General features: G+C 35.1%; 4 protein-coding genes across 4 annotated transcripts in view; 1 reads left to right on the forward strand and 3 right to left on the reverse strand.

Annotated features, from left to right (window-relative positions):
- The window catches only part of LOC142979735 (uncharacterized), a 150,730-nt gene that overhangs the window by 30,259 nt on the left and 93,523 nt on the right, over window positions 1–26,948 (reverse strand). The gene's annotated exons all lie outside the window — the stretch shown is intronic.
- Window positions 2,236–4,831, reverse strand: Hmgs (hydroxymethylglutaryl-CoA synthase). The gene has a single exon (XM_076125564.1). The coding sequence runs from the start codon at window positions 4,419–4,421 to the stop codon at window positions 3,051–3,053; it is 1,371 nt and encodes a 456-aa protein (XP_075981679.1). The 5' UTR covers window positions 4,422–4,831; the 3' UTR covers window positions 2,236–3,050.
- LOC142980107 (alpha-N-acetylgalactosaminidase-like) lies at window positions 8,812–19,065 on the reverse strand. Its single transcript, XM_076125416.1, has 10 exons — window positions 18,907–19,065; window positions 15,400–15,548; window positions 13,776–13,950; window positions 13,204–13,378; window positions 12,606–12,700; window positions 11,672–11,833; window positions 11,046–11,261; window positions 10,519–10,665; window positions 9,839–9,911; window positions 8,812–9,005 (listed from the first exon to the last, which is right to left on the reverse strand). The coding sequence occupies exons 1-10, from the start codon at window positions 18,907–18,909 to the stop codon at window positions 8,899–8,901; spliced, it is 1,302 nt and encodes a 433-aa protein (XP_075981531.1). The 5' UTR covers window positions 18,910–19,065; the 3' UTR covers window positions 8,812–8,898.
- On the forward strand, window positions 23,079–26,942 carry LOC142979911 (alpha-N-acetylgalactosaminidase-like). The gene is made up of 8 exons (XM_076125138.1): window positions 23,079–23,178; window positions 23,713–23,879; window positions 24,164–24,338; window positions 24,795–24,969; window positions 25,267–25,361; window positions 25,541–25,702; window positions 26,043–26,255; window positions 26,602–26,942. Exons 2-8 carry the CDS (start codon window positions 23,713–23,715, stop codon window positions 26,872–26,874), a joined length of 1,260 nt encoding a protein of 419 aa, XP_075981253.1. The 5' UTR covers window positions 23,079–23,178; the 3' UTR covers window positions 26,875–26,942.

A 26,948-nucleotide genomic window follows, 5' to 3' on the forward strand; every position in this document is an offset into this window, starting at 1 on the left:
TCTGTCATACTTTTTCCGTCATAAAGTATGAGGTGGAATTTTTATGCATTCCTTTGTTTTCCTTATACTTGTCTTCGCGATTAACACTGGTTCATAATAGTAAATATAATTTACAATAAACGTCAGTAAACGTGTTAATGATTGCCTTAAACATAGGAAAGATAACCAATTAAATAGAGAGCCAAGGCTAAGCTAAGTGCAAAATCAGATTGCTAGTAACGTCGATCACAAAATTCACAACTGGATGTTAAATAAAGTTAAATTGCATATGAAACAGAATTTAGTGTTAAAACTAGAAGTCGAACTAGAAAATTTCATCTTTTTGGGATACCGTAGAACGTAATTTAGGGTTACTTTAGGAAAATTTTGGGTAAATTTGATAATAGTAATAAGTAAGTAGCTCTCATAAAAAGCTAGCGACTAGTTCTGTTTTCCGGACCTTGGTACTAAATATCGCTATGAATAAAATTGTAACATTTCAAATAGTGTAATATTTACCTTAAATACACTTTTTTACGTTTTAAAGTTACCCCTGTATTAAAAAGTAGCCCCGATCTACCGGTATACCTACGTGTTTTCGTGTAAACTGAAAATGTTTAGTCTACACAATTTACAGATATTTATATAAGTATCAAACGTAAGTACCGTAACTGTATGTAGGTATTTGATATTTCATCTAATTAACTTCACTATCTGTATAAAGTCGTTAGACATAACGTGAGACAGTCCAATTACTCAAAAGCTGATTTATATAAGCGATCAAAGTATCATACTATTATTTATTATAATGCTAAGAACACGAGCATAAGTCGTGACTATTTGACTAGGGATGGCAATTATCTCACTAAGATCAGTAGATATAGAGAATGAAAAACAACAGTCCTTTAACAGATATCAAACGATCATAGAAGGGCCGTGCCCAACTTATTATAACCACAAGCGATCAGTTTCTTCATCAGAGGTAAAAGTAGAAGTATAGGAATAAAGTGATAATGGCTGTTAAATTTGTTTCTTCACGAATTAACTAACAGTTTTATGAGGAATAGAATTGCTTTTACTACACAAATGACAAGGAAAGGTCAATGGCTTTAGCGGTTACTTTAGATATGTATGAAGAAATCATCCGTTAGAGGAAGATCTCTTCTTTGTGTCTGAGCTGAGCAACTCTACTATTACCCTGAATACTACCCTGAATACTTACTCCTAAGTAAGTAGGCCCTTGTATCATCGGTAAATCGGTAGGTAGGTTACCTTTAGTTGGCCTTGTCAACTATCCATCAAACGTAGTTTTGACTAGTTACTTTAGTTTCTGAATATAATTCACCTGGTAGGTATCAAAGAATAGAATTTCAATTTTACAGTGCATCAGAATTGTAAACACAAGCAATAATTAATTCTGCAATCGTTAAGAGACGAGTAGTATAATATGAAGTTAGAAGAAAGACCCTGGCAGCCCTGTGAGCTAGGCAAGTGTTCGTGTAAGTAATATTGTAATGATGTAAATCAGGAGTCAAATCATGCGGCCACTCACATCGGTAACACGCATTCCTCTTCGTTAACTGGGCTCGCATTGAACCCGCTACTTATTACTTACCAGCCTACCTACATTCCTGTTATCAATCGAAGTTTGATTGATTTTTCCGTCTTTCCTATCGGAAGTTAGGGACGGTTTATAGATACCTACATTCATTTAGAGAAACGAAGAATTTAGTTTAACGTGAACTAAATTAACGTAACGTTTAAATAAAGTTTAAAAGTTTTCCGACATTATATTATGACGCGGTTGAAGCCAAACATAAAAGAAACGACTCCAATGCCCTGTTAAATTACGTACTTAATTATACCGTTATAAAAGGTCATTGATACTCACTAGCTACTTATCTACGAATTTTTATGACGCTGATTAACGATAGCTATTGGATTTAATTCATAAAAATCTTATAGCACACCGCATACGCTTTGTTTTATTTGGTTATCGTCATCGCCTACGTAGAGCCAGCGTCGCGATAATTCCATGAGAAAATTACCGACATAAACTAAGGTGCTTATTTTAATATTTTTATGCTTTTTTGCGTAATTACATATGAAAAATATGAGGCTTGCGTGGTTAAGTGTGGCTTGCTTTAAACCATGAAATATTTTCCTTCATTTGAAATAAAATAAAATAAATTTTATATATTATAAAACATTTTCTTTACGTTTACACTGTTTTGATGGTAATAAAACATTTTATGGAGTTCAAAATAATTTATTAACCAAAAAGTTGTTTAATAAAAGTGCTCCATTTAATGGATTTTATATTTTAAAACATTCAATGAATTGCATTGCTGAATTGCACTAAAAACATGTTCGAGCTTATTACATAATGTAAAAATATGATATATTATAGCAACATATTTTTAATGTTGATCTACTACACTGAAAATAGCTTTGGTGTAAGGCAAAATTGTATAAAAAAAAATTGAGCTGATTATACATATCATAACTTTTAAACTCTCGCGTTGCATGTTTAATGTATAATAGAATACGGGAATTAACGTTAGGCATTTTAAGGTAAAATGCGTGTTCGCGTTAATTCCCGTATTCTATGATTATACATATGTATATATAAACATTATACAGTTACATGGTACAAAATGGGAACATATTGACTTCAGTTTTTGTCATAAGGAACATTAAACAGATCATAGCTAACTTGTTCACATCTTTAAACACTTAAATATTTTAAATGTTAAGTCTTTGTTTTCATTCCATTCTGATTACATTCAAATATGAATAGTTCAATATTATATTACAAAATATACAGTTCATAGACAATATTTACTATGTGTGCAAATAGTGTTCAAAGTGCATGTTGCTTCCTATGTAGGACAACTTATAATGAGGTGAATAGGTTACAATAATATTGTTATATTCCACAAACACAAGTCCCAACACTAAACAGATAACAGTCTCAAATACTAACCAACTACAGAGGAATAATTTTATAAAACCAACAACATGTTACCCGCACCAAAACACACAAATAATTCTAACAAAACATTATTTATTTAAACTTTCCTAGCATAGTTGCGTCTTCTTAGATCATCAATGTCAACGAGGTAGTAGGTCCCTTGGAATAATACATCTATGGAGCCTGAAGGCTGATATGGTGCGCTGTGATAGTTTTTAGTTCTTACATCCATTATTTCTGAAAACTTGCTTGGTTCAACACACTGCCTCTCATCCAACATAGACACAGACCGATGCAGAGAGCTTATCAGTTTTTCCAACTTGGATCCAACACTCATGTCATTACAGATGTTTATAGAATACATAGTGGATGCTAATCCGGATCCATAAGAAAATAAACCAAACTTCTTTCCAATCAACTGCTCTGGTGACTTACTAATGAGGTAGGAAACAAGTCCTCCATATAATGAAGGAGTATACATATTTCCTACATTCTTAGCAACATATAGAGATGGCTTAGTCTTCTCATCAAATAACTCTTGACTGTATGTCATGAATGCCTTTTCCACATCTCTGTCAAAGTATGTCTCTTCTAGTTTGTGAGAACTGAAATTTGACAATCCAGGAAACTGTTTCTCTCTTTGTTCTGGTGTTGCATTGAGGAAGTCATTGAAACACACTCTAGCTAATGACTTCTGTACTAGTTTACTGTATGGAGAGTGAAACAGCATGCCGTCTAAGCTCAATAATCCTTTGAAGTCAGGTTCATTCTTCCTCATCTTTTTACAATATAAATTATAACAATTATCTAAAGCACTGAGGTAGCATTTGATTGAGAGCTTGCCGTCTACGAAAGGAAATTCTGAAGCTAAATCTGGTTTGTAGAAATCATATGCATGAGTCATATATGAAGCACGGACTCCACAGTCCAACACAAGGGGGGCATCCGGTCCAATCAGCATAGCAACAGCACCTGCCCCACCAGTGGGTCTAGCAGCACCTTTACCATACACTGCAATATCTCCTGCCACCACCATAGCCTTCCTGCCATCCCATGATGAAGATTCCACCCAGTTAACTGCATTAAAGAGAGCTGCCGTACCACCATAACAAGCATTTGTTGTGTCAATACCCTCGATATCAGTCGCGCCTTCTTTAGCAAACAGGGTCATGAGGTAGGTCTTCACACTTTTACTTTTGTCAATAATAGTTTCAGTCCCAACCTCCAAGCGGCCAATGTCATGGAGATTGATATTATTTTTCTCTATTAATCTGTGTAGCGCCGTCATACAAATTGAGTTAATGTCTTCCCGGTCAGAGCAAAAACCCATTTTATTCTGTCCAAGACCGATGGTATACTTGCCGGCGGATACTTCGTCGAATTTCTCTAACTCAGTTTGGTCTACGTATTGTGACGGGAAATATAATTCCATGGCGAGTATGCCGACGTTTTCAACTCTTCCACCCATCTTTGTGACTTTTTACGTTAGAAATAAATGATGTGAACGTTAAATCTCGGGACGTGTTAACCGAGCGATGTAACCGGCGCAAACTGATGACCGCCCGACCGCGGCCGGCGCGTCTCGTGCGATGCCGACGTCAGCAGCCAGCCTCACGTTACCGGCTCACATACACCATTGACCTAATACCAATAACCAGCTTTCTTTCCCTCTTACGCGAACGTACGATAACAGTATTTACGTTGAATGAGACTGGCTTGTATTCATTTAACGCAATGTCACGATCAACTTGTATGCATGTTTTGTGTGAGTCATTTAATGTTATCACTTACTTTAAATTTTTATTAGGCTATAATTAATTAATGCCGCTCAGGTTTCGAATCCAGTTACTTTAGAAGATTGACAATTGACATTTGACAGCAATCATGTGATTACGTCAAAAAAGGCATGTCACTATGCCACAAGGGTGACGTCGTTCGGGAACCTGAAAAACTTAACCCTTGTATTTTCTACAATGTCAATGGAAGAACAATATTTATTATAACCTATAATAGCAGAAACAACTATGCCTCTATGAATATTCTTAGATTCGATAGCATTTTAAATTCACATAAATTATCTACTTTCACCCAGATAACGGTAACATATACCTAAGATTCAATAAAAACCAGACAAACTTGTTCAGCGGCATACCTTCTGTGAGTGACAAGTGTTATTGACCAAAATATTTGTAACCTTGTAGGAAACGGACGAATTTCAATGAATGACATGGTTTTATTATTTTACTAAAAATATCTATACCGTACAATCATCATCATCAACAGCGAGAGACATGCAAGTATAAAAAAATTAGACACTTAAGTGGGAATTTATCCCAATTTACATTCTTATTTACCTACGCGTCTGTATAAGTAAGGTAAAATAAATAAAATGGGGTCCTTACATTCGACTAACGTATCTTTTGAATAGAAATATATCTTTAGCCAACTGTAGTTGGACAAACTACCAACGTCTAGGTACCTTTTTTTATTAATACCTAATTAACTAACTGTAGCCAACATTCCGGTAAGCATTGAGTTACAGGTACGAAATATATTTCGATATTACATCATTTTCATGATCATCCTGATTCCGACACGCTAAAGATTAGCAATAATGATAGGAATGATTAACAAACAGGTGGGTACCTACAGCTACTTATTATTATTGCTGTTGCAGTATTGTACCGACGACATATCAGAAATTATCATGATTATGTGAGTCAATTGCTACAGTAGCTACAAAAAATGCAAGATCTATTTAGAAATAGGTACCGGGTTGCTAGCTTCATAAGCAGATAAAATATTTCACGCTTTGATTATTACCAGGGCGTCAAATATTTGTACATTGTACATTGTACCTACCTATGAACAAGTATTTTAGCTTCCGATTTGATCATGGGAAAAACCTGTTTATCGTATCGTTTACATATTGCTATTTATTTTATAAAGATAATGTTTTCCTGCATAATACAAGTATTACTTAAGCACAGCTTAGCTCAGAGTGTGTTAGTACATATAATAAATTGATAACCAACTTGAAGTTTTCCGAAATTTTCCGAAACCTCTATGGAGATATTAATTAAGTTTTAATATGTATATAAGTTTGTGTTATAGGTACCTAATTACATTTAAAACAATATTTGCAAGGACTTAAGATTATATCATCGATAGAACGTTTTGTTTTTTCCATGGAATTGAATAGTGTTTTAGGTTTCGATTTCCTATTCAGGCCGCAGCTCCATAGCAGGCACTTCATTCATGATGTACTAGTTGACATTCGCGAAAAAAATGCTGCTGCAGGCTACCCAGATCGCTACTTGGCCTATAATGACATCCCTATTTTGTGGTAGTGATGATAGTGCTCAATTGGTTTTCCCTGAGGCTTGTCTTTTATCGAGGGAGGCGATTAGTAAATATATTTTGTAGGCAGGTATATCTAATATTGACACAACTACATGTGTATGTTACATCTTTGTCGTTATTTATGACCTCTGTAACAGCAGTTTCTTCAAGAGTGGTCCTTACATTTTGTGGACTAAATATTTTAGGATTCATAGAAAAACGTTGCTTTGGTCGCTGAATAATATCGTATTCCTAAATATAATATCAATAGCTTCGCTTATTTTCCCTATTTTTAACAATTGAAGGAAAATATCCAGTGCTGGAATGGAAGATAACTTGACGTAAATGCCAATCTATACAATTATTTATTTTATAATGGGTACTCGATGGCGTGATCGTACGTACAGAATATAAATCGCAATCCAGTAATCCTTTGGATCATTCAGTTAACTACGAATCCGATAAAATGCCTAATATAGTTATTTGTTGATATACATATACCTACATATATCTGGGGGCACGGAAGTGCCCCCGCAAGTCGAGCAAAAAAAAAGCGGCACGGCCGTAACATCCTTTTCTCGAAGCAATTCGGGCTATTTTTGACACCCCTATAATTTCGTTGTGGATAAAACTAGAAGCCTGGATTTTCAGAAACCAATAAGTCATTGTATAAACACGGTATATTTTAAATTTCAGTCAATTTGAACCAGTAGTTTAAAAATGACAGCTTGTTAAAATTTTGAATTTTGTCACTCACTGATTCACTGACTCACTGACTCACCGATCATCAAAAGTCTAAGGTACTTCTAGCAGACTTAGAAGCTTAAAATTTAGAATACAAATAGGGTTTAGTGTCTTAATCATGGGAAAAATTTAATATTTTCTAATTTCGGTCCAGTTTTCTAGATACACCAACTGCTACAATAACTTTGTAATCCCATATAAATGTATAAGATTACAAGGTTACATTTGCAGTTAATGAATTATTGTTACTGTAGAAAATAAAATAAATAGGTGTAAATAGGTACCTACTATATGAGGCATAACGGGAGGGGGTATAGGGTGGGTAAGGGTGTTTAGCCCATGAAACTGAACAACATTCCCATAGGAAAATATGTTGAATTATGAAAAAAATACGACTTTCCATACAAATTGGACTTATGTTTGCTTTACAAAAAGAAGTGAGATGCCATCAAAAACATTCTGTAAAAACCTCAAGTCTCGCCGTAAAAAGTTGTGAGATCTATATAATACCAAGTCGATAATCTATTTAGTCTCTACTTAAAGGACCTTCTGTCTTAAGTTATTACTTATGTTCTTATCATGCCAATAAAAAAAAATACCTTTAAAACAAATAGATCGACTTGGTCATCGCAAGAAAACACAAATTCGCCATTAACATTTCAGGAGCATTAACTTCTCGTCGTGCTGTGTAGTGTGATACATACTAATAATTAAATCATGCGATGGCCAGGTCGGTCTATTTGTTTTAAAGGTATTTTTTTTTATTGGCATGACAAGAACATACGTAATAACTTAAGACAGAAGGTCCTTTAAGTAGAGACTAAATAGATTATCGACTTGGTATTATATAGATCTCACAACTTTTTACGGCGAGACTTGAGGTTTTTACAGAATGTTTTTGATGGCATATTCTTTATATTACCTACTAGATAAAGAAAAAACTGGATTTTTTAAACAATATTTTTAGCTATCTATTTGTAAGACATAATACTTTTACACCTTTTATCATGCCGATTGGGAAAATACAAAACGATTAGAGTGATGACGACCGGATGGATTTGCGCTAAGCTAGGTTATCTAAAAGCTATTTAAATCCGATTATGGTATCAGAATGCAGTTTAAATTGTCTGGCTATATTACAACAGACGCAGAACGATAAATTGGAACCACAAAATGTTATTTACCGAACCAGAGACTTGAGAAGATTTTGGTTTTTAAATCGGGCAAGAAGCCATAATTGAAAAGAGTTTCTGAGTCCACAAAACCGGTAAAATTTGAGAAATAAGGACTTTGTATTACATCCAAAAGTGTTTAAAACTCCCATTTATTCCACACTAGCTGACCAGCGCAACTTCGCTTGCGTCACATAAGAGAGAATGGGTCAAATTTTTCCCCGTTTTTGGAACATTTTTTACTGGTACTCTGCTCTTACTGGTCGTAGCGTGATGATATATAGCCTATAATCTTCCTCGATAAATGGGCTATCTAACACTGAAAGAATTTTTGAAAATCGGATAAGTAGTTTCTGAGATTAGCGCGTTCAAACAAACAAGTAAACAATCAAACAAACAAACTCTTCAGCTTTATAATATTAGTATAGATTATGTTTTTCTTCGTTACAGCTAGTAATTATTACTTAAAATGTGTAAGTACTACGGAAAATCATTGGTGAATGATAGGTCATTTGTCGAACCCTCATCCATTTACGTAGACTTGGATATCATTGATTTTTTAATAAGAGGATAAAATAGGGAAGAAATCAATTCAAAGTTTTCATTCTTATTTTAAGATAATATCTTTTTTTAATATAGTTACGTTTTATATTTAACTTATAAGTATTACATAATTATCACAATAGACTAGTCTTTGTTTAGAACGGCATTGACAACTGCATCTATTGTCGCAACTCTTGAACTGTGGCTCTTCTCAACTTTTGATTTCGGCACAAACTTGTAGAATTTCACACCTGAAAAAATGTGTCAGTTCTTTAAATTAAATCTGCAAACAGCTTTCATTTTCTAGTCCTTTAAACTCAACTGTATTTCGCAGTCTTTCCACATAGATCACGACGCTTTCGTCGGTAAATGTCGACAAAAATATAGCGTCGTGAGCACTTTCTGATTTGTCGAGTATAGCCGACCGTGGCGGTCAAAGGGTTAAAAAAATAGATGTAGTCTCTTTATCTACATACCTGTTATGCTTTTACGGGCGCTGGACTGATTTGAATGAGGTTTATCATAAAAAGAGAAGATAGTTGAAGATCCGAGAAGACCAACAAAGTACTTTTTTTTTAAGCAGTCAAAGCCATCGAAGTAGGTCGGTATGAAACTTTGACCCTGTGCATGACGAGGCTCGCAGGTCAGGCTATCAAAATTACTGTATTTTATTCAAGAATAGAATACATTATCTTGCAAAATATAAAGAAAATAACAAACTCTTTTAATGAAAATCGTTAATGAATTCAAGGGTAAAGAATTTTTAAATGCATCATCACAATACAAAATGAAATTAAAGGTCACACGTATGTACGACTTGATTCAATGACATGTTAATTTTGTTGATAAATGTATGGAAATTCTGACGTTGACAGACGCGGTTTTAAAATGATTTATAAGTCTACCTAATATTCATTTATTGTAAATTACAAATTTAACTTTCATGAATATCATTTTATTAGCTATTTGTAAAATGTAAGAACATAATGAATCTGAAGAAATATACCTATATTTTTCAACCTACAATCAAAATGAAAAAAAAAAACAAAACGGCTTAGTAAAGGTACATAAATGTAACACAAACCTGACGGATTTATCCGTACTCCAAAATCTTCATTCGATTTTAAATACCGCTGCTTCTCGTCTTTATACAGGTCCTGCGAAATAAAACAAATTTGTTTGTTCATTATACAGTTATAGCTACATACTCCGAAACCGAATCTTATCAAGAAAATCGTTCACCGCATGAATAAATTATTATATTCCCGTACGTCATTTCAAAAGATGCATCTGAATAATTAATGATTAATTACTTCTATAATGCGAGAGACATTCTGTCTGTTACGGTTTCACAGTAAATAACTAAGACTCAATTCGGTAGGGTGATAAATTATAATCACGAGTTAGGAATTAAAATACACGTGGGAGGAGCTGTGAGCAAAAGTTACAAGAGACCATTCCTCTAGCAGTTCAGTTATTTATAAGTATTTCTTTGTTCCTGGCACCTTCTCCTAGGATTTGAGTTCTTGATTTTTTCACAGTAGTCCAAAGATTTGCATTTCTAAGTTATGCATTGTACATACTATAATTTGTTTCGAAAGTTCAGTAAAGGGCCATTGTAGTTATACGAACATGTAAAACCGTTTGATAAAATCACGGCATGGGTATGGCAGGGACCGAAGAATGCCACGAGCTTTCTTTCATATAGCTTCTTATGTCAATCAATGTTCAAAACAATACTATTCGTAACTATCAAATACTTACATAAACTTCATAGTCTGCCTGTGGTAGACTCATTTCTTCGAATGAGAACTCAGCAGCATAAGGTATACCATCATCTCTTTGAGAAACAAACGCGAGCGCGAACGAATCGTCGTGGAGCTCACGATTCCAGATCTCCAGGCGAGCTCTCTATGGACGAAATAGATACATTTTTCTATGCTATAGGCAAAATTTTACAAATAACTCGGCAATCTTATTAGCTTTTGTAGCCTTTATTTATATTGAAACTAAAATGACTCCGTTTTCTCTTTATATAAACTATTTTTAAAATCAATAAGACGAATTACCCTCTGCTGAAATTAATTAGAATCGTATTTTACAATCTTATAATGACCATACTCTTATATTTAGAACAGTTATGCAACAACGTAGAGAAAAAAAGGGTTTCACAATGTCCCTCAATTTTAAGTAACACTTAAATCTCATTTTATCTTTGCCGCTTTGACGTGAATTCCACCATCAAGACTACTAACGACTAAACATAAGAAGAAATTGCTGGTGATACTTACAGACCCTCTGCCAGTTTTCTTCCACACCCTCAAGCCCTGCTTGCCCATAGGATCTTGGTTCACAGCGATAATGTCTTTATTCAGCAGGATCTCCTTGAACTCCGGCCTGATGGTGGTCAGGTCTGTGCTCATGAGGAGTGGTGCTGCCAGCACAGCCCACACTGCCATCTGCACTCGAGCCTGGTCTATCGTAAGCCCAAAGTTACCTATCAGCAACTGTCAACAGATATTCATAAATGAGATAATTAATTAGTTATCATTTAATTAGGTAGGTAGGATATCATTAATTAGATTTAGGGCCAGTTTCAGCTTATTGGTAAGTGTTAGATAACTTGTTAGAGAATCTGGTAAATATGAAAAACTGTCTAAACTCCACTTGATAAACTGATTCGCTACTTGTACACTTGATGCTAAGATGCACCGCGCGTCTTATGTGCGGTGAAAATTTAAAGGTAACGTACCAACCTGACGTTTTGGCCAGCTAACATCGGTCTTGGTCCTGGCCTGCGCTAAGTCGTTTAACCGACTTAAAACTAGCCAAGCTCACTCTTGATAGTATGGAATTAGCGACATTAGCTTTTGACAGGAGTAAGCCTAGTTATTTAGTATTATAGTATTAATTTTACCATATCAGGATCATTCCAGTGGCCTGGTCCAGCGTGCTTCGCGAGCCGGTCCTGGTTGTCACCAAACCAGTTCATGATGGAGGTGAGCGAAGACCACGAGTCCTCGATATCGTCCCAGTTACGCCACAGGTTACAGTGTTCGGCTATCGACTCGTAATTCGGCTGAAATATCAAAGATATGTTTAAAAGGATCCTGGGTCTCAATTTGAATCAAGGAAAGAATAACTTCAATTGATTAGTGTGAAGGGAACATCCTGCATCTCTGTTGACTATCTTTTGATATCCACTATGCTGTACATTGCATGCATAAGTTTTATTTGCATAGGTATAAGTACGGTTTATATTCTAAGGTCCGTCACCAGCAAATGTACCGCGTAGTCTCTTTCAACACTGTCAACTAAGATACAACTACGCATGATGTTAACTTAGTCGCTTTTCATCAGCTGGGATATTTAGTTCCAGGAACACTACGAAATGGCGTTTCGTAGTGTTAATGGCGTCATTTACAGTACGTAAATATACCCTAATGTACATTAGAAAATATGATAATTAGATTTCTATTCATGCAATGACCTTTATTTTCCTGCGCTTCTTCAAGGTTCACAGGAGGTCACAAGAACTTGATGTTTTCCTTCTTATGTGGTTTATTGAAATAGCGTTATTCGAATGATAATTTCAACCACTTATGTATATGACAAGTGCCAATATCAACGTGACGTACCGACTGTACCGAGAGGCCTATACTCAACAGTGTAAAGAAATGGGTTGAACAGATCTATAATAAAATGCCACCCAGAGCTAATATCTGTTACCATAGCGCAAGCTTTGCTTACTTTGGAATCAGATGATTTTGTGAGAGTTGTCTAAAAGTATTTGTATACCTACTATTAAAGATTAAATAAGTTAAATTTATTGTTAAATTCATAATACTCACATGAATATTTTCAGGTTCCTGGTAAGCTGGCCAACTGCATGAGTAAAGAATTTGACGACCTGTTTCGTTCAGCATTTTTCCAAAAGCAGGATAACCTGAAATGGCCAAAATATATTTTATTAGCAATTATTAAGGACAAAATAGTCCGGAAGAAGATATATGTTTTCCCTTTGTTCAAGCCCGTTTAGTCCAGACGCAGAAGACAGTGTCACATATTTAAAAAATTGTTCGCACAGTGCCACGGGAGGGTGGCCAGTGAGTATGATTACTGAGTGAATACTACGTCTTCTTTGTCCTGTCCTCATTCCACGTGGAGTAGACGCAACACGTTTTTGTGCTGAAAAACATGCTGTAAAGAGATTATCTAATGCTTTTGCAACTCGCATGAATTTAACCCGAACCACTCTAAAGCGCCGCGGTCTACGACGACCTTAACTTCCTAACTCCGGGCAATTTATGAGAAATTCTGATCATGAAACTAAGAAAAAACTTTTTGGTCCGACCCGGGATTCGAACCCGAGACCTCTTGCGCGGCAGTCGCATACACTACCGACAGAAGCAGTCAAAATTTTGGCACTATATTACAGCAAATCCTCACCTTCATCCATCGCCATAGGATCGATATAACAGCCGTCCAGCTTGAGGTAATCTATCTCCCAGTCGACGAAGGTCTGTATGTCCAGTCTCTCGTTGCCGAGGACTCCTGGGTAACCGGCACAAGTCAAGTTACCGTAGTCTTCATACATGCCGAACTTTAAGCCTTTACTGTGTATCTGAGGACAGTAATATACAACGCTGTAAAAGTACAGTATAAAGTTATAAAGATATTCCAAACTTTACTTTTTCTTAAACTTGAAACCTGTGCTTGAAACATACAGCACAAAAATTAATGATCAAAAAGTTTTACAAATATTTTCAACATAATAAGTCTCATAAACAGTCATGATTCTTTACATATTTCCATTTAATTTAACGGCGGAATATTTGTATGAAAGATATGTTAAATTTTAACTGAAGATAGGCAAATCTATTCATGGATAGCATATTAATATCGGCTGTTCGAGATTGTTCCTACAGAGGAAAACGGAAGTCATTTTAAAACGACTTCAACATTGTATCCTTGTCTCACAAGAGCCGTAATACCTACTAGTATTAATTTAAGGAACATACATAGTCGGCGACAGCTTTCATTCCATTAGGAAAGCGTTCCTTGTCAGGCACAATGCGTCCGTCAGGGCCTCGCTTCTTCTCGAGCCAGCAGTCGTCGATGCCGAGGTACTCGTAGCCTGCGTCCAAGTAACCCTCGCTCACCATGAAGTCTGCTGTCCGCTTGATAAGGTTCTCACTGTAAAGATATAACACGTAGGTAATTAGGTATACATTCAGTCTTAATCTTCGCATCGCATTTTTGAGTTGACGAAATGAAGATTATTATTGCCAATTTGAAATACAGGTTACTATTATAATACAGGCTACTCCAAACTATTTACTCATGTAAAGTTGTTATGCAGTTGATGAAAATCGTAAAAATACTACTCTTTGGTAATCCTGAACTGCCCAAATTGTTAAAATACCGTAACTTTGTAATGCATTACACTAATTTAACTGTCGTTAATATCGATTTTCTTAGAGTAACTAAAAATGTCAAATGCTTGGTAGTTGATAGTACCGACTCGATTGTAGAAAATCGCACTTCTATGCTACAATACGTTAATTACCTAAGTAAACTTTGATCTAGCATTCAGGAATGTAGTGTGAGCAAGAATACGAAAGGAATATAAATCATGGTAACGGGATAAAAACGTGATCTAGCATAAAAATCCACCAGTTTAATAAAACCAACTGTTTTCTTAGATACAAGAATGTCAAACAAAAAAGATTATTTTGAAGAAGACTTTTTATACTACAATCGTTTTTTTTATAGTATGTCATCTATACTTACTATATATACTTACTAATATTATAAAGCTGAAGAGTTTGTTTGTTTGTTTGAACGCGCTAATCTCAGGAACTACTGGTCCGATTTGAAAAATTCTTTCAGTGTTAGATAGTCCATTTATCGAGGAAGGCTATACGCTATATTTTATCACGCTACGACCAATAGGAGCGGAGTAACAACGAAAAATGTTACAAAAACGGGGAAAATGTTGACCCACTCTCTCTTATGTGACGCTAGCGAAGTTGCGCGGGTCAGCTAGTGACTTATAAATTAGATTATTAAAATCTTTCTTATGAATAGAGGTAGAGGTCAATGACCTTAACTCTAAAAGGAATTATTTTCTCTGACGTACCTTGGCACTTTACGCTTGAAAATATCCTTTGTTAGCTGTTTAGTCATAGTTCACTAATGGGCCAGTGGTTAAATGGTCGCCTACCTCGCCGGGTACACTGACCTCGTGTATTGTGGGTTCAATTTATCGTAATAGTATTTTATAATAATGGTATATTGTTCCGCCCGTTCACACTTCAAAGCTCAGAAGGGTTAAAAATACAAGGGAACTGCCTTCACGTTATAATTAACAATAAGTACTCATAACCGGCGGTCCTGTATACGGGTCTTTAAGCGTTTCGCACCACAAGTGACTCTTGACTTTGATATTCGTCTGAACTCAGAACTAAAGAAACGCATCCACTTATCTCAAAAAACTAGGAATTAGAGACAATTAAATTATGTTCCACGATGTTGCGACCACTTTGCTACTCGATTTCGCCAGACTTGACAGACCAGACACATGTCGTGGGACAGAATTTGTCCCCTAATGTACAATGATTTGAATATTTAATGTAAACATACCTGATACACTCATCTGGGTATTTCTTGCAGTCTGTGATGCATCTGAACCGCTCCCAGGTCAGCCAGCCCATGGGGGGTGTCTTCGCTAAGCCATTGTCCAGACCCAGGGTGGAAGACACTCCCACGAGCACCAGGCATGTGACCAGCAACTGAAATAATATGAATAAAATACAAAACTTATTTCTTTTTTTATTTAAATATTTTTTTAACAATAGTTCGTTTGCTATTCTCGTATGGTCTTCAATAATTCAGGAAGGGGTAGGTAGTATTTGTGTGAAATAATTATTTTCACCGATTGCATATTTAGTTTACTATATTTAAAGTATCGAAAGTCCGATGACGACCCGAATTTTCTTGATTAAGTACGTGATATTGTTGTTTCAAATCTATACTATACTTAATATTATAAAGCTGAAGAGTTTGTTTGTTTGAACGCCCTAATCTCAGGAACTACTGGTCTGATTTGAAAAATTATTTCACTGTTAGATAGCCCATTGATCGAGGAAGGCTAATAGGCTATATATTATCACGCTACGACCAATAGGAGCAGAATACTTGTAAAAAATGTTACAAAAACGGGGAAAATTATGACCCATTCTCTCTTATGTGACGCAAGCGAAGTTGCGCGGATCAGCTAGTTCACAATAAGATCGGAGAACAAACATTTAGTTTAATCTAGGAATTAAAGGTTCGTGTAATTTAAAAGGCATCCTTCGATGCCTCAGATTTAGCCTTTTTTGGAAAATGTACCGAATATTTTTATTTTCCGAGACAAAACAATATAACGATCATTATCCAAAACAATTAAACAAGAAAAAATCTCGAATGTCGATCGTTTGTAAAACTATAAAATACGTTCAGTCATGAGTCGTTGACCCCTGCAATATAAGTTGTTTGGCTATCGAGTTGAATGCCGTAGTAAAACCAGTCTAATTGATCAATTTGTCTAACGGATGCTTAGATATTTACTATATTTATTATCTAGGTTTATTAGCAACTGGCTGGTAATTATAACACTATCTGGTTTTCCAAGTTACCACCTACAGTGTTATTTTACCTTCATAGGGACAATTTCCTGCCACTATCAGCTATTATCAACCGACTAGACGAAATATTGTATGAAAAACTGATCAGCGCCCCTAGCGTATTTCGCTAGAACTATTTTTTCAAGTTTTTTAACACTTGTAAAATAGAAAAAGAAATTCCGCTACAGATTATTTTTATGCATGGATTTTTTTTAATTCATTAATTTACCCATTACTGTTCCAGTGCTATTGCAGTGGGATGGTGTAAAGCCTTCAATTAATTGTAATATTACAATAAATGAAAGTAGGTGATAATATAAAGTATTTTTATCCACTACAACATTTGACCCAGCAATTGGAGCAAGCATTGATTTGACTGGCGACATAATTGAATTGAAATTAAACTGAAACAAATGTGTGCCATTGCCATTATAATAACTAGACTGGTACGAAATTGCAATTAATTGTTAAGGTTATAGATATACATGTATATTAACTTTCAAATTAATATTAGAAAGATTTATATTATTCATAAAAGATTGCTTTAAAAAAAAATAATCTCGGAATTGCGAGTGTCCAAGTTGTACCTACCAAGTTTTATCTAAATCGGTTCAGTAGTTTAGCCGTAGAGTGAGGCAAAGAAAAAGTATTACTTTTGCATGTAATATGGATCAGCGAATCCACTGTGAACTCCACATAAAGAATACGCTAGTGTTATAATAAAGATTAAGCCAAACCAAGCAAAAAAAAATCTCAATGTTTGGTTGGCTGCCAAGAAATATCTATCCCCTACATATCTATACTAATATAATAAAGCTGAAGAGTTTGTTTGTTTGATTGTTTGTTTGTTTGTTTGTTTGTTTGTTTGAACGCGCTAATCTCAGGAACTACTGGTCCGATTTGAAAAAATCTTTCAGTGTTAGATAGCCCATTTATCGAGGAAGGCTATAGGCTATATAACATCACGCTACGGTCATTAGGAGCGGAGTAGCAACGAAAAATGTTACAAAAACGGGGAAAACTTTGACCCATTCTCTTAGGTGACGCAAGCGAAGTTGCGCGGGTCAGCTAGTAAGTAATAAATCTGCAGTGGGATCAATTCTGTACATTGATTAAAAAAAAAACTATAAATAAATTGCTCTTTAAACATAAATCTTAACATAACCGGTTCTGAAAGTAAACATGTAGTGCAAAATAATTAAAAGTACGCATATTAATTTGTCAGTATATTTTTGCTGTGTACAAAGTTTAGCATAAAATAATAAGGATATTGGTGTAAGGTCATCTCGTTCTTTCGATTTTTGCTGTTATTTCCTCGTAAAAAGACAATATGAAGCGAGTTTAACTAAGTTACTTCTGATTTTATTGAATAACGATAAAAATAGACTTCAACGAAAGCCTAGACTATAACTTAACACCTATTTAAACGAAGAACTTAAATAATTGCTAACAAACAGTTTTTTGCATAACATAACATTAGATATTCATTGGATCAGATCTTTAAAAATTTGGCAGTATTCAGACAACACATGAAAAATATTTTAAATACTTATTTGTGACATCGTAATAAAGGGTATGTAATGCCTATATGCATATCTACTGTAGTAACTATCTAAATCTTAGTAACGCTTGTTATTTAAATTACTTGATATGTGTTGAACCACAAAAAAGTAATGACGCAAATTGCAATCGCAACTATGTAGCAAGGATCACAAATAATTCTGCTTAGAATGTCAAATCTCTCGTTATTCTTATAGAGGTGGTCGTACCCTGATAGAGGACACCAACGGACGGTCAGATAATAATTTATATTGGTTACATATTAATACCTGTTAATCTATACTATCTTCTATACTAGTACTAGTATTATAAAGCTGAAGAGTTTGTTTGTTTGTTTGTTTGAACGCGCTAATCTCAGGAACCACTGGACCGATTTGAAAAATTCTTTCAGTGTTAGATATAGGCTATATATCAGCACGCTACGACCAATAGGAGCAGAGCAGCAGTAAAAAATGTTACAATAACGGGGAAAATTTTGACCCAATCTCTCTTATGTGACGCAAGCGAAGTTGCGCGGGTCAGCTAGTTACCAATATTTTCCTCCAGTCAATTAGAAAATTATGTTGTATTAAGAGCCGTAAATTAGGCGTGTAATGTTCTACATAGGCTTTGCGTTATGTTTTTATAAAGTTCTTAAATATATGGTTTAACTTAATATATTAGATAGTCACTAAAGTTGAAAATGAATTTACTACTTACTTTTTAAAAACTAAATGATAAGAAAGCTCCTAATATTCTCAATTAAGTAGGTACATTTTAAGAGAATTATGAAAGACTTTGACACGGCTTAAATTAATTATGCTTAAATCATAAACATTAACAACAATTTTATTATTTACAAAGCGGGTAGTTTCTTGAAATAAATTGTGTATCAAAATTAACTGTAGACAAAATTAAATATTTAATAATTCTAGCAACTCACCATAACAATTGTTGTAAAAACACTTTTATTCAAACTTTTTTTTATTATTGTTTATTTTTAACACTAGTGCTTAAACTAAGTTGCCGGAGCGTGCGGCGAGTATGGTACCAAGCGTGCACTGAGTGCTGTTTGGCGCCAACAGGATAGATAAGCTTTTTGCCTGTTACCAAACAAGATTATCTTATACAGTCAGTTAAGACAATCTCAAGGTATCTCTGAAATATGTTGTGCTAATGGTGTGATGTCAAAAAACTGAGTTAAGTATACTTTAAAGTACTAACTTGGTTTATAAAATTGTAATAAAATGATTATCTGATAAATACATTAAACTACTTTGAAAATAAATACTGCGTTGTTTTGTTAATAAATGATTCAATCAGTCTACCCTTTCCTCCAAATATGTTCATATGACTTCGAATATCACCAGATGCAGCTGTCTTTTCTCCTCTATTATCGTAAAAATATTAATTAACCAACATTTTTTCTTCACGACAATGATAAGTACTGACTTTGAACAGGCGTATTTTTTAGGTTCAATCAAATATCAATATTTTCTTTTTACTGTCGTGATCTTACAGGTTTTTGTCAATAATAGTCGGTCAAGGTTAGCAAAAACAAAATAATCTAGCACTGATCTGATCTCAAAGCATTAAGACGACATAAACTGGGTCAATATGAAGTGTTTACTGTTTAGTTCATATTTTGTACTATTTATCTTAAGTTATATCTATTCTATATCTGCATCTGTTTAAATTTGACAGTGTATTCGACTGCCACGCAGAGGTATTGAGTTTAAATCCCGAGTCGGGGCAGAAAGTTATTTCTGAGTTAATCAGTCAGGAAATCCTCTGTGATAGGGAATTTCCTGAAGAAATTGAGGTTGGAAGCCTCCGTTCCTCGAAGAGCACGTAAAGCCGTCTGTCTTGCACCCGACTTTTCGCCACTCTCACTGGTATATGGAAGACATCGAAATGATAGCGAGGGAAAAGAGAGTTTACCTATGTATTTTGCACACATTAAGACACTATTAACCAACTCTGCAGAGTTGGCTGGCAATGGGGACATTATCTAGATTTTAGATTGTAATTGCGAACCTATATATATTTTTCCCTACTCAATATTTCAGATAGGTACAACCTAAACGGTAACACGCAGGCAGACTGGCCCTGTAGATAGAAGACTGCGTGTCTCATCAAGTTTACAACTCCTGTCCTAGGTAGCCATCATGATAACACAGGGGGGCTATCACGTATCTCAGTTGTCAAATATTTGAAAGTCACTACCCTGTACATTGTTTTCTCCCTTAGAATACTGTGGTTAGCACGTTACGTCAAAGCAGCAATGTACTGAATAATGACCATCAATTTGACGTACTCTAGCTGTCAACTGAGATACGTGATACGCCCGCAGAAGTGATTTAAGTCATGGCGACTAAAACGTATAACGGTGATCAATTAACACAATTATGATAATTGTACGTAAACAATGTTAGGAAAAGAGAGCTAGATCGTTAAACGGTTAGCTGCATGCTATCATTGCAGTTACATTGTACCCTGAGCACGTGTTCATTTCTTTGTTTAATGACAGCGTAAATAGATTTAACTAAAGAGACTATGTAATGATAACCAGTTGCGCTCACCGGTCGGTAAACGATCTGTGGGTGAAGCAACCGTTGGCGCGGTCATTCCATAGATGGGTTACCGCATAGTGGTATTTGAACTGGGCGCCTCCATGCTTCGGAGGGCACATATAAAGTCGGTCCCGGTTGTTGTCGATTAAGATAACAGTCGTTAAGCCACGTCAAAGGCCTTCGGGCGGCTTGAACAACTTTGACACTAGGTTGACCACTAACCATACGATAAGAAGAAGAAACTGTAAAGAAAGCTGCTAGAGTTTGTTTAAGTAAATAAGGCAACTAGGGGAGTATGCAAAAATGTTATACACAACTTTCGGCTACATGTATGTATTGTTCACTCATACTTCATAACTCGAGTTAAATTTCTGGGTGGACCATATTGTATACTTATAACAATATTTTGGAAACGTAAGCCTTAGTGAAATTCATAAAACATCTAGAATGACAATATTATAATATACCCTTTCGTACAGAATATAAAACCTCTATTGATGAAAATACGTATAAAACATTAAAGTTATTTTAAATACCAAACACGTATTTTTTATTGGTAAAAGCAAATACTTTTAAACCAAGCATTATCAGGAACTGATAACAAAATTCTAGTTCCGTCGTAAGTGTTTTGCACTTAACCTGGTTTAGTAAACCTAATCAGTTACCAATATTCAAGCATTCGTATTATTTTAACTATCTTATCTGCTAAATATATAAAAAAAGGAAACTTTGCTTTAACAACAAAGAACTCGCGAAAAAAATATTTTTATTCCTTGGATGGAGAGATCACAGCATATAAGGTTCTATACAACGCTAAAAGCATCAAAGTAAATGATAATAATATAAGGTAAATATAGGTGCTATAAAACATATAAATTAGTATGTACAAAATAATCTTTCAAAAACTCTATCTGCATCACAATTATAGTTCGACAGCGCCGACAACTTTGGCGTGCATGATTTATATTAATTATATCTAACTATTGATTCTGAAAATTTCCAAAACAAATAGCTGTATTGTATCTAAAAGACCACAGTCAGCTGCATACGATAAAGGGTCACTGCATGTTCAAAATTTTGTATTTAGTATACCTCCGTCAGCCGCGAACCTTGCATACAAGACTCTACTAAGTTGTCGGACCATGGAGCCGAAATAACAAAGATCTTTTACGGCACTAGTCAATAATATCAATGCAGGAGTGTTATTCAAACTCCTGTTGCAATATGCATGAGATGCCATGAAGACAAGCAACCGGGCACTCTCGTAACATACTGATTATGTAACGGGTCCGTTATTGGGTCCAGACCTGTTCTGTTGAGCAGCTGTCTGGGCGTTGACCTCACGGTTGCTATCACTCGATCGGTTTATTGATAAATTGGACGACAAATCTGTTAAACGTTTGATATACAATATGTTAAAAATATGTATTATTGTGTGCTTAATCCTATGATTAACGTAGGACATTCGTTAATTGACTTAATTTCGTGTCAGCGTTCACGTCTTAGAGTAAGGTAATAGGTAAACTTGTCTTTAAAGTTGGAGAAATCTGGAGAATAAAGAAACAATAGCATTCCCAATTTAAAGCTATTTTAGAAATTATCATCTACATACATTGTCTTCATAAAAATATTATCATTATACTCCCAATCTATACTTACTAATATTATAAAGCTGAAGAGTTTGTTTGTTTGTTTAAACGCGCTAATCTCAGGAACGACTGGCCGGAATTGAAAAATTCTTACAATGTTAAATAGCCTTTTTAACGAGGAAGGCTAAAGGCTATATATCATCAGGCTACTACCAATAGGAGCCGAGTACCTGTAAAAATGTTACAGAAACGGGGAAAATTTTGACCCATTCTCTCTTATGTGACGCAAGCGAAGTTGCGCGGGTCAGCTAGTATAAGAATAAACTAAGTAAGTATGTACTTCAGTGAATATCTGCATAGAAACCATGTTATTTATCGTCAATATTCAGAATGCTCATAAAATTTATCTACCCGTAAGCCTAATAATATTTGCAATGCACTCTATTAAAATAATAATGTATCAGAAAATATTTGTTGACAGCCTGATATCTATGCTGAAAACGTAAACTACTATATTTTATTACTTACTAACGTTATACACTATTGAGTATGCCACAAGAATAACATGAATAATTCCACAAAACATGGAATGACAGCGTGACTATTTTTATTATAAAATTGCACTTATTATTTTTTATTATTACTTAATTCTTAAAAATAAAAATTTATGGTTATGCGCTCTTTATTTTGTAGATACCTTTAGCAAAGCTAATTCTGAACAATGATTGAATTATGAATGATGTAATGCAATGTTAAATTAACACCAAAATTACTATAATATCTGTTTGAAAATATTTCGGATCACATTTATTTTTTACTTTTCGTTTTACAAACATAGTAATATGAAATAACTAAATATCTAGTTAAATTACAAGTCCATGTCTTTCATATCTATTGTTTAACAACAAGATTATCTTCATAAACATTATTCTTTGTGAGGTTATCAATACATTATCACTAATTACGCTTGTACCCCGAACATATTTACAATCATTTACCCAACAAACGTACCATAGTGTTCTACTTCAGTATTTTATTTATTTCTTCTAAATAGTAAGTAGAAATTGAACTATGATCTCTATTAAATTATTTTACTAATTTTATAGTTATAATTGCGATTATTCTTAAAATCCAAAGAGGAACTGTTTTTTGTGTAGACATAAGTATATGGCAAAATCTGATATTACTTTTTATAAATAATGAGATACGCCACCGTTCTTTCTTTATTTAGTCGACTAGTTAAGGTCAATTTGGGTAACTTTGAATCATTTGGGTAACATTGACAGTGGGAATTTGAACTAGTTTAGATTATTTTTTCATATGAAACCAACACAATTGATAAAGGTTTATCTTAGTTTTGCAAACTTTTATCAATGGTGTTGGTTTCTTATGAAAAAATAATCGAGACTAGTTAAAATTCCCACTGTCAATGTTACCCAAATGATTCAAAGTTACCCAGGTTGACTGTACCTACTATTTTCTAAATTATGTTTAATCTAGAATTTACACTTGTTATTACAGTCACTTTTCTTTTGTTTTGTCAACGGCCTTATTCGCGTTCTATAAAGATTTTTTACCTTTTTGTAGATGGTAGCGCCCTCTTTCCAAGTGCTTGTGTGTGGTGGTCTATTAGTTTTGTGTTCAATTGAGGCACTGGACAATGGTCTAGCACTAACACCTCCGATGGGATGGTTATCCTGGCTTAGATTTGGATGCAACATCGATTGTGATGCGAAACCAACAGAATGTATAAGGTAAGGTTTAATACTTTTCAAAATTAATCAAATTAACCGGCCTCATATTTAATAGGTAAATATAATATGTGATAGTAGATTAATTATTAAATTCATAACCGATAAAGGGTGACTGTTTATGTCTAAATTCTCATGTCAAACCCTGATTGACCTATAAACCTTAAAGTCCTAAAGGCTACGTCAATTTTCATGACTTCCAGAAACAATTTTAAAAATATCTTTATATAGAATGTTTTCGTGTCTCCAGGAGAAAAATATCTTTATTTATATGTGTATTATTCCAGTGAAAATCTAATCAAGAGGACAGCAGATCTGATGGTGAGTGAGGGCTACTTAGCGGCAGGGTACGAGTACATCACGATAGACGACTGCTGGCTGGACAAGGACCGAGGACCTGATGGACGTCTAGTGCCTGATCCGAAACGCTTTCCCAGTGGAATGAAGGCTCTTGCTGATTACGTAAGCACATTCTTATAACTTTTGTTAAACTGTACACATTGAGTTCAATGTAGATCAAAACAATGTTACTGTAGAACTTGAAGTAAAATAATAACAAAAGACAATTCCCGCACTAAAAATTGTTCTTGTGTCGCGGGGACTTTTACGAATATACACACAACGTACGCAGAGTACAAATATTTGATCTATTCGATCCTAAACAACTATTTGCGGATCGCACAAATAATTGGTACGTGTGGAAATCAAACCCACGACATCCCGACGCAATGGTAGCGACGTGACTACCTTAACCACTGCGCCACGAAGGCAGTCAAACTAAGTCTAAATCTGGAAACTGTTGATACACTATCAATACGCCACAGTCAAAAACAATATTGTATTTAGATATCTAGCTAAACTACCTTCTTTTTACACTTTCGTTAAGGCTCTATCGACAAACTAGGTATTTATTCACAGGTTCACAGTAAGGGTCTCAAATTTGGTATATACGAGGACTACGGCTCGTCCACTTGCGCCGGCTACCCTGGTGTCGAAGGTCACGAGGCACTGGACGCTGAAACTCTGGCGTCCTGGGACGTGGACTACATCAAACTGGACGGATGCAACACTGATGTACGGAATATGAATAAAGGTTAGAACATTACCAATTGTTTCACTGACGTCCGAAGAATTGATTTAAAAAAAAAACTGGGGCCAGTCCTCGGAAAATAAGATTTCGTCCAGTCAAATTTTATCTAAGTAAGTATATCGTTTATTTGTCTAGCTAAATCTTAAATCCAAAGGCGGCTGGAGGTCCGTAATTCTAAAACCACTCATAGCGCTGTTACTAATGCATTTTTTTTATCAATTCAAGTCTTGACATGCAGTTGTTGATTAGGTAATCTGAATAGTAAAATCATTTAAAATAGACATATTTTAAAATTTCCAGCATACCCGGCATTCGGTCAGTTGTTGAATGCAACAGGTCGGCCTATCGTTTACGCTTGCAGCTGGCCTTACTTCCTAGAAGTGAACCACATGAAGGTTTGTATCCATTCACAATTTGTAAGTAAAAATGGGTGAAAATATGACAGTATTTCTGCAAGGCTTGCTATTTTTACGAAGCTTATTAAAAGCTTGGATAACTCTTTCCTTATTTCATTAAGAAAAGTTACAAGAATAATCCATTTCTATGTTTTCAAAGATAATTTTTCTCCCGTCAGCCGAACTATACAGCAGTGGCCGAACACTGCAACGTGTGGCGAACTTGGGTAGACATCAGGAACTCTTGGGCCTCGGTGGTCTATACCATGAACTGGATGGCCTCCAACCAGCAGCGACTGGCTCCATTCGCAGGACCTGGCCATTGGAACGACCCTGATATGGTAATTGTAATTTGATTATTGAGGTCACTCACGAAAGAAATAAAAATAAACAGCTTCATAGACCGAAAATTCTTTGGTAAGTTACTACTAGTCTACTTGGTTAGTTAGAATCAGATTTTTAAATTTTGTTGCTGAAAAAATAACTTTTGAACCTTTAAAAATTTCTGAATATATGGAGCATGGAACTCAAGTCGACAGCAAGCCCTTGACCACCTTCAATCTTGCCTAGTTTTATCCTTAAGGTATCGCTGCATCGGATCATTGACACACGGTTTGATATTAGTTTTTGGTGAAGTAAAGTAGATTTAGTAATACTTTACTCTTGTTTCTTAAATTTCAGTTAGTAATAGGCAACTCAGGCCTGACAGTAAATCAAGCCAAAGTTCAGATGGCAATCTGGGCGATCCTCGCGGCGCCCCTCCACATGAGCGTGGACCTCGCCACCATACAACCGGAGTTTAAAGCCATACTCTTGAACCGAGACATTATTGCAGTGAATCAGGACAAACTTGGCAAGCAAGGGCTGAGGGTTTGGAGTGAAACATTTTCCTGGGTAAGTTTTCACAATTTTGGAAGATTCAAAATTATCAATCGTCTAATAACTTTCGGAAACAATTTTGACATTATTAAAAAACATTTTTTCCAAAGAGGGCAATTGGTAATTGCATACATTATACAAAGCTAATTTCTTATGATCATTCTATATTACCTACTGGAGTCATTGCACATGTGCTGTCTCCGATATGCAATCCAAGAATTACCTCTTCTTCAGCGTGCGTTAAAAAGTTAGTCTTAAACCGCTTTTAATATCAAACCCGGGCATAGACCCGACCGGCTACTTGTACTTAGGTAGATAATAGTATTGTTTAATTGACAATTCAAATTCATGTGCTTCACAGAGACACAAGTTTCAAGTATGGCAACGTGAGTTATCTGACAACTGTTACGCGATAGCAATCGTGTACTTCGGCCACCACCACACATCGAGTTTCTTCACTCACGAGGAACTGCGTATCCCTCGACAAAACTACCTCTTACAAGATCTATACAATATTGAGACGGACAGAGTTCTAGAAGCACATAAAACACTTACATTCTCTATGAATGGAACCGATGTTAAGTTTTATAAGTTCATTCCTCAAGCTTTCGATGTTTTTGTTAAACAAATATGAAATATATTGCCCAATAGTTAATAGTGGGCCCAATGCGTTAGAAGCTAATATTAAACTGCTACAATATACCTGAA

Source organism: Anticarsia gemmatalis, chromosome 17, assembly GCF_050436995.1.
Source record: "Anticarsia gemmatalis isolate Benzon Research Colony breed Stoneville strain chromosome 17, ilAntGemm2 primary, whole genome shotgun sequence".
In the NCBI taxonomy this organism is placed as follows: domain Eukaryota; kingdom Metazoa; phylum Arthropoda; class Insecta; order Lepidoptera; family Erebidae; genus Anticarsia; species Anticarsia gemmatalis.

What these genes read in the sequence shown, in the direction of transcription:
- Hmgs (XM_076125564.1), bottom strand. Translation starts at nt 4,421, where the DNA reads ATGGGTGGAAGAGTTGAAAACGTCGGCATACTCGCCATGGAATTATAT.
- LOC142980107 (XM_076125416.1), bottom strand. An exon ending in ACTGGAATGATCCTGATATG is followed by an intron (nt 11,262 to 11,671) that starts GTAAAATTAATA and finishes ATCTGTTGACAG; the next exon opens with TTGCTGATAGGTAACTTTGG. An exon ending in AGAAAACTGGCAGAGGGTCT is followed by an intron (nt 10,666 to 11,045) that starts GTAAGTATCACC and finishes TTTCGTCCATAG; the next exon opens with AGAGCTCGCCTGGAGATCTG.
- LOC142979911 (XM_076125138.1), top strand. Translation starts at nt 23,713, where the DNA reads ATGGTAGCGCCCTCTTTCCAAGTGCTTGTGTGTGGTGGTCTATTAGTT. An exon ending in AAACCAACAGAATGTATAAG is followed by an intron (nt 23,880 to 24,163) that starts GTAAGGTTTAAT and finishes GTATTATTCCAG; the next exon opens with TGAAAATCTAATCAAGAGGA. An exon ending in TGAAGGCTCTTGCTGATTAC is followed by an intron (nt 24,339 to 24,794) that starts GTAAGCACATTC and finishes ATTTATTCACAG; the next exon opens with GTTCACAGTAAGGGTCTCAA.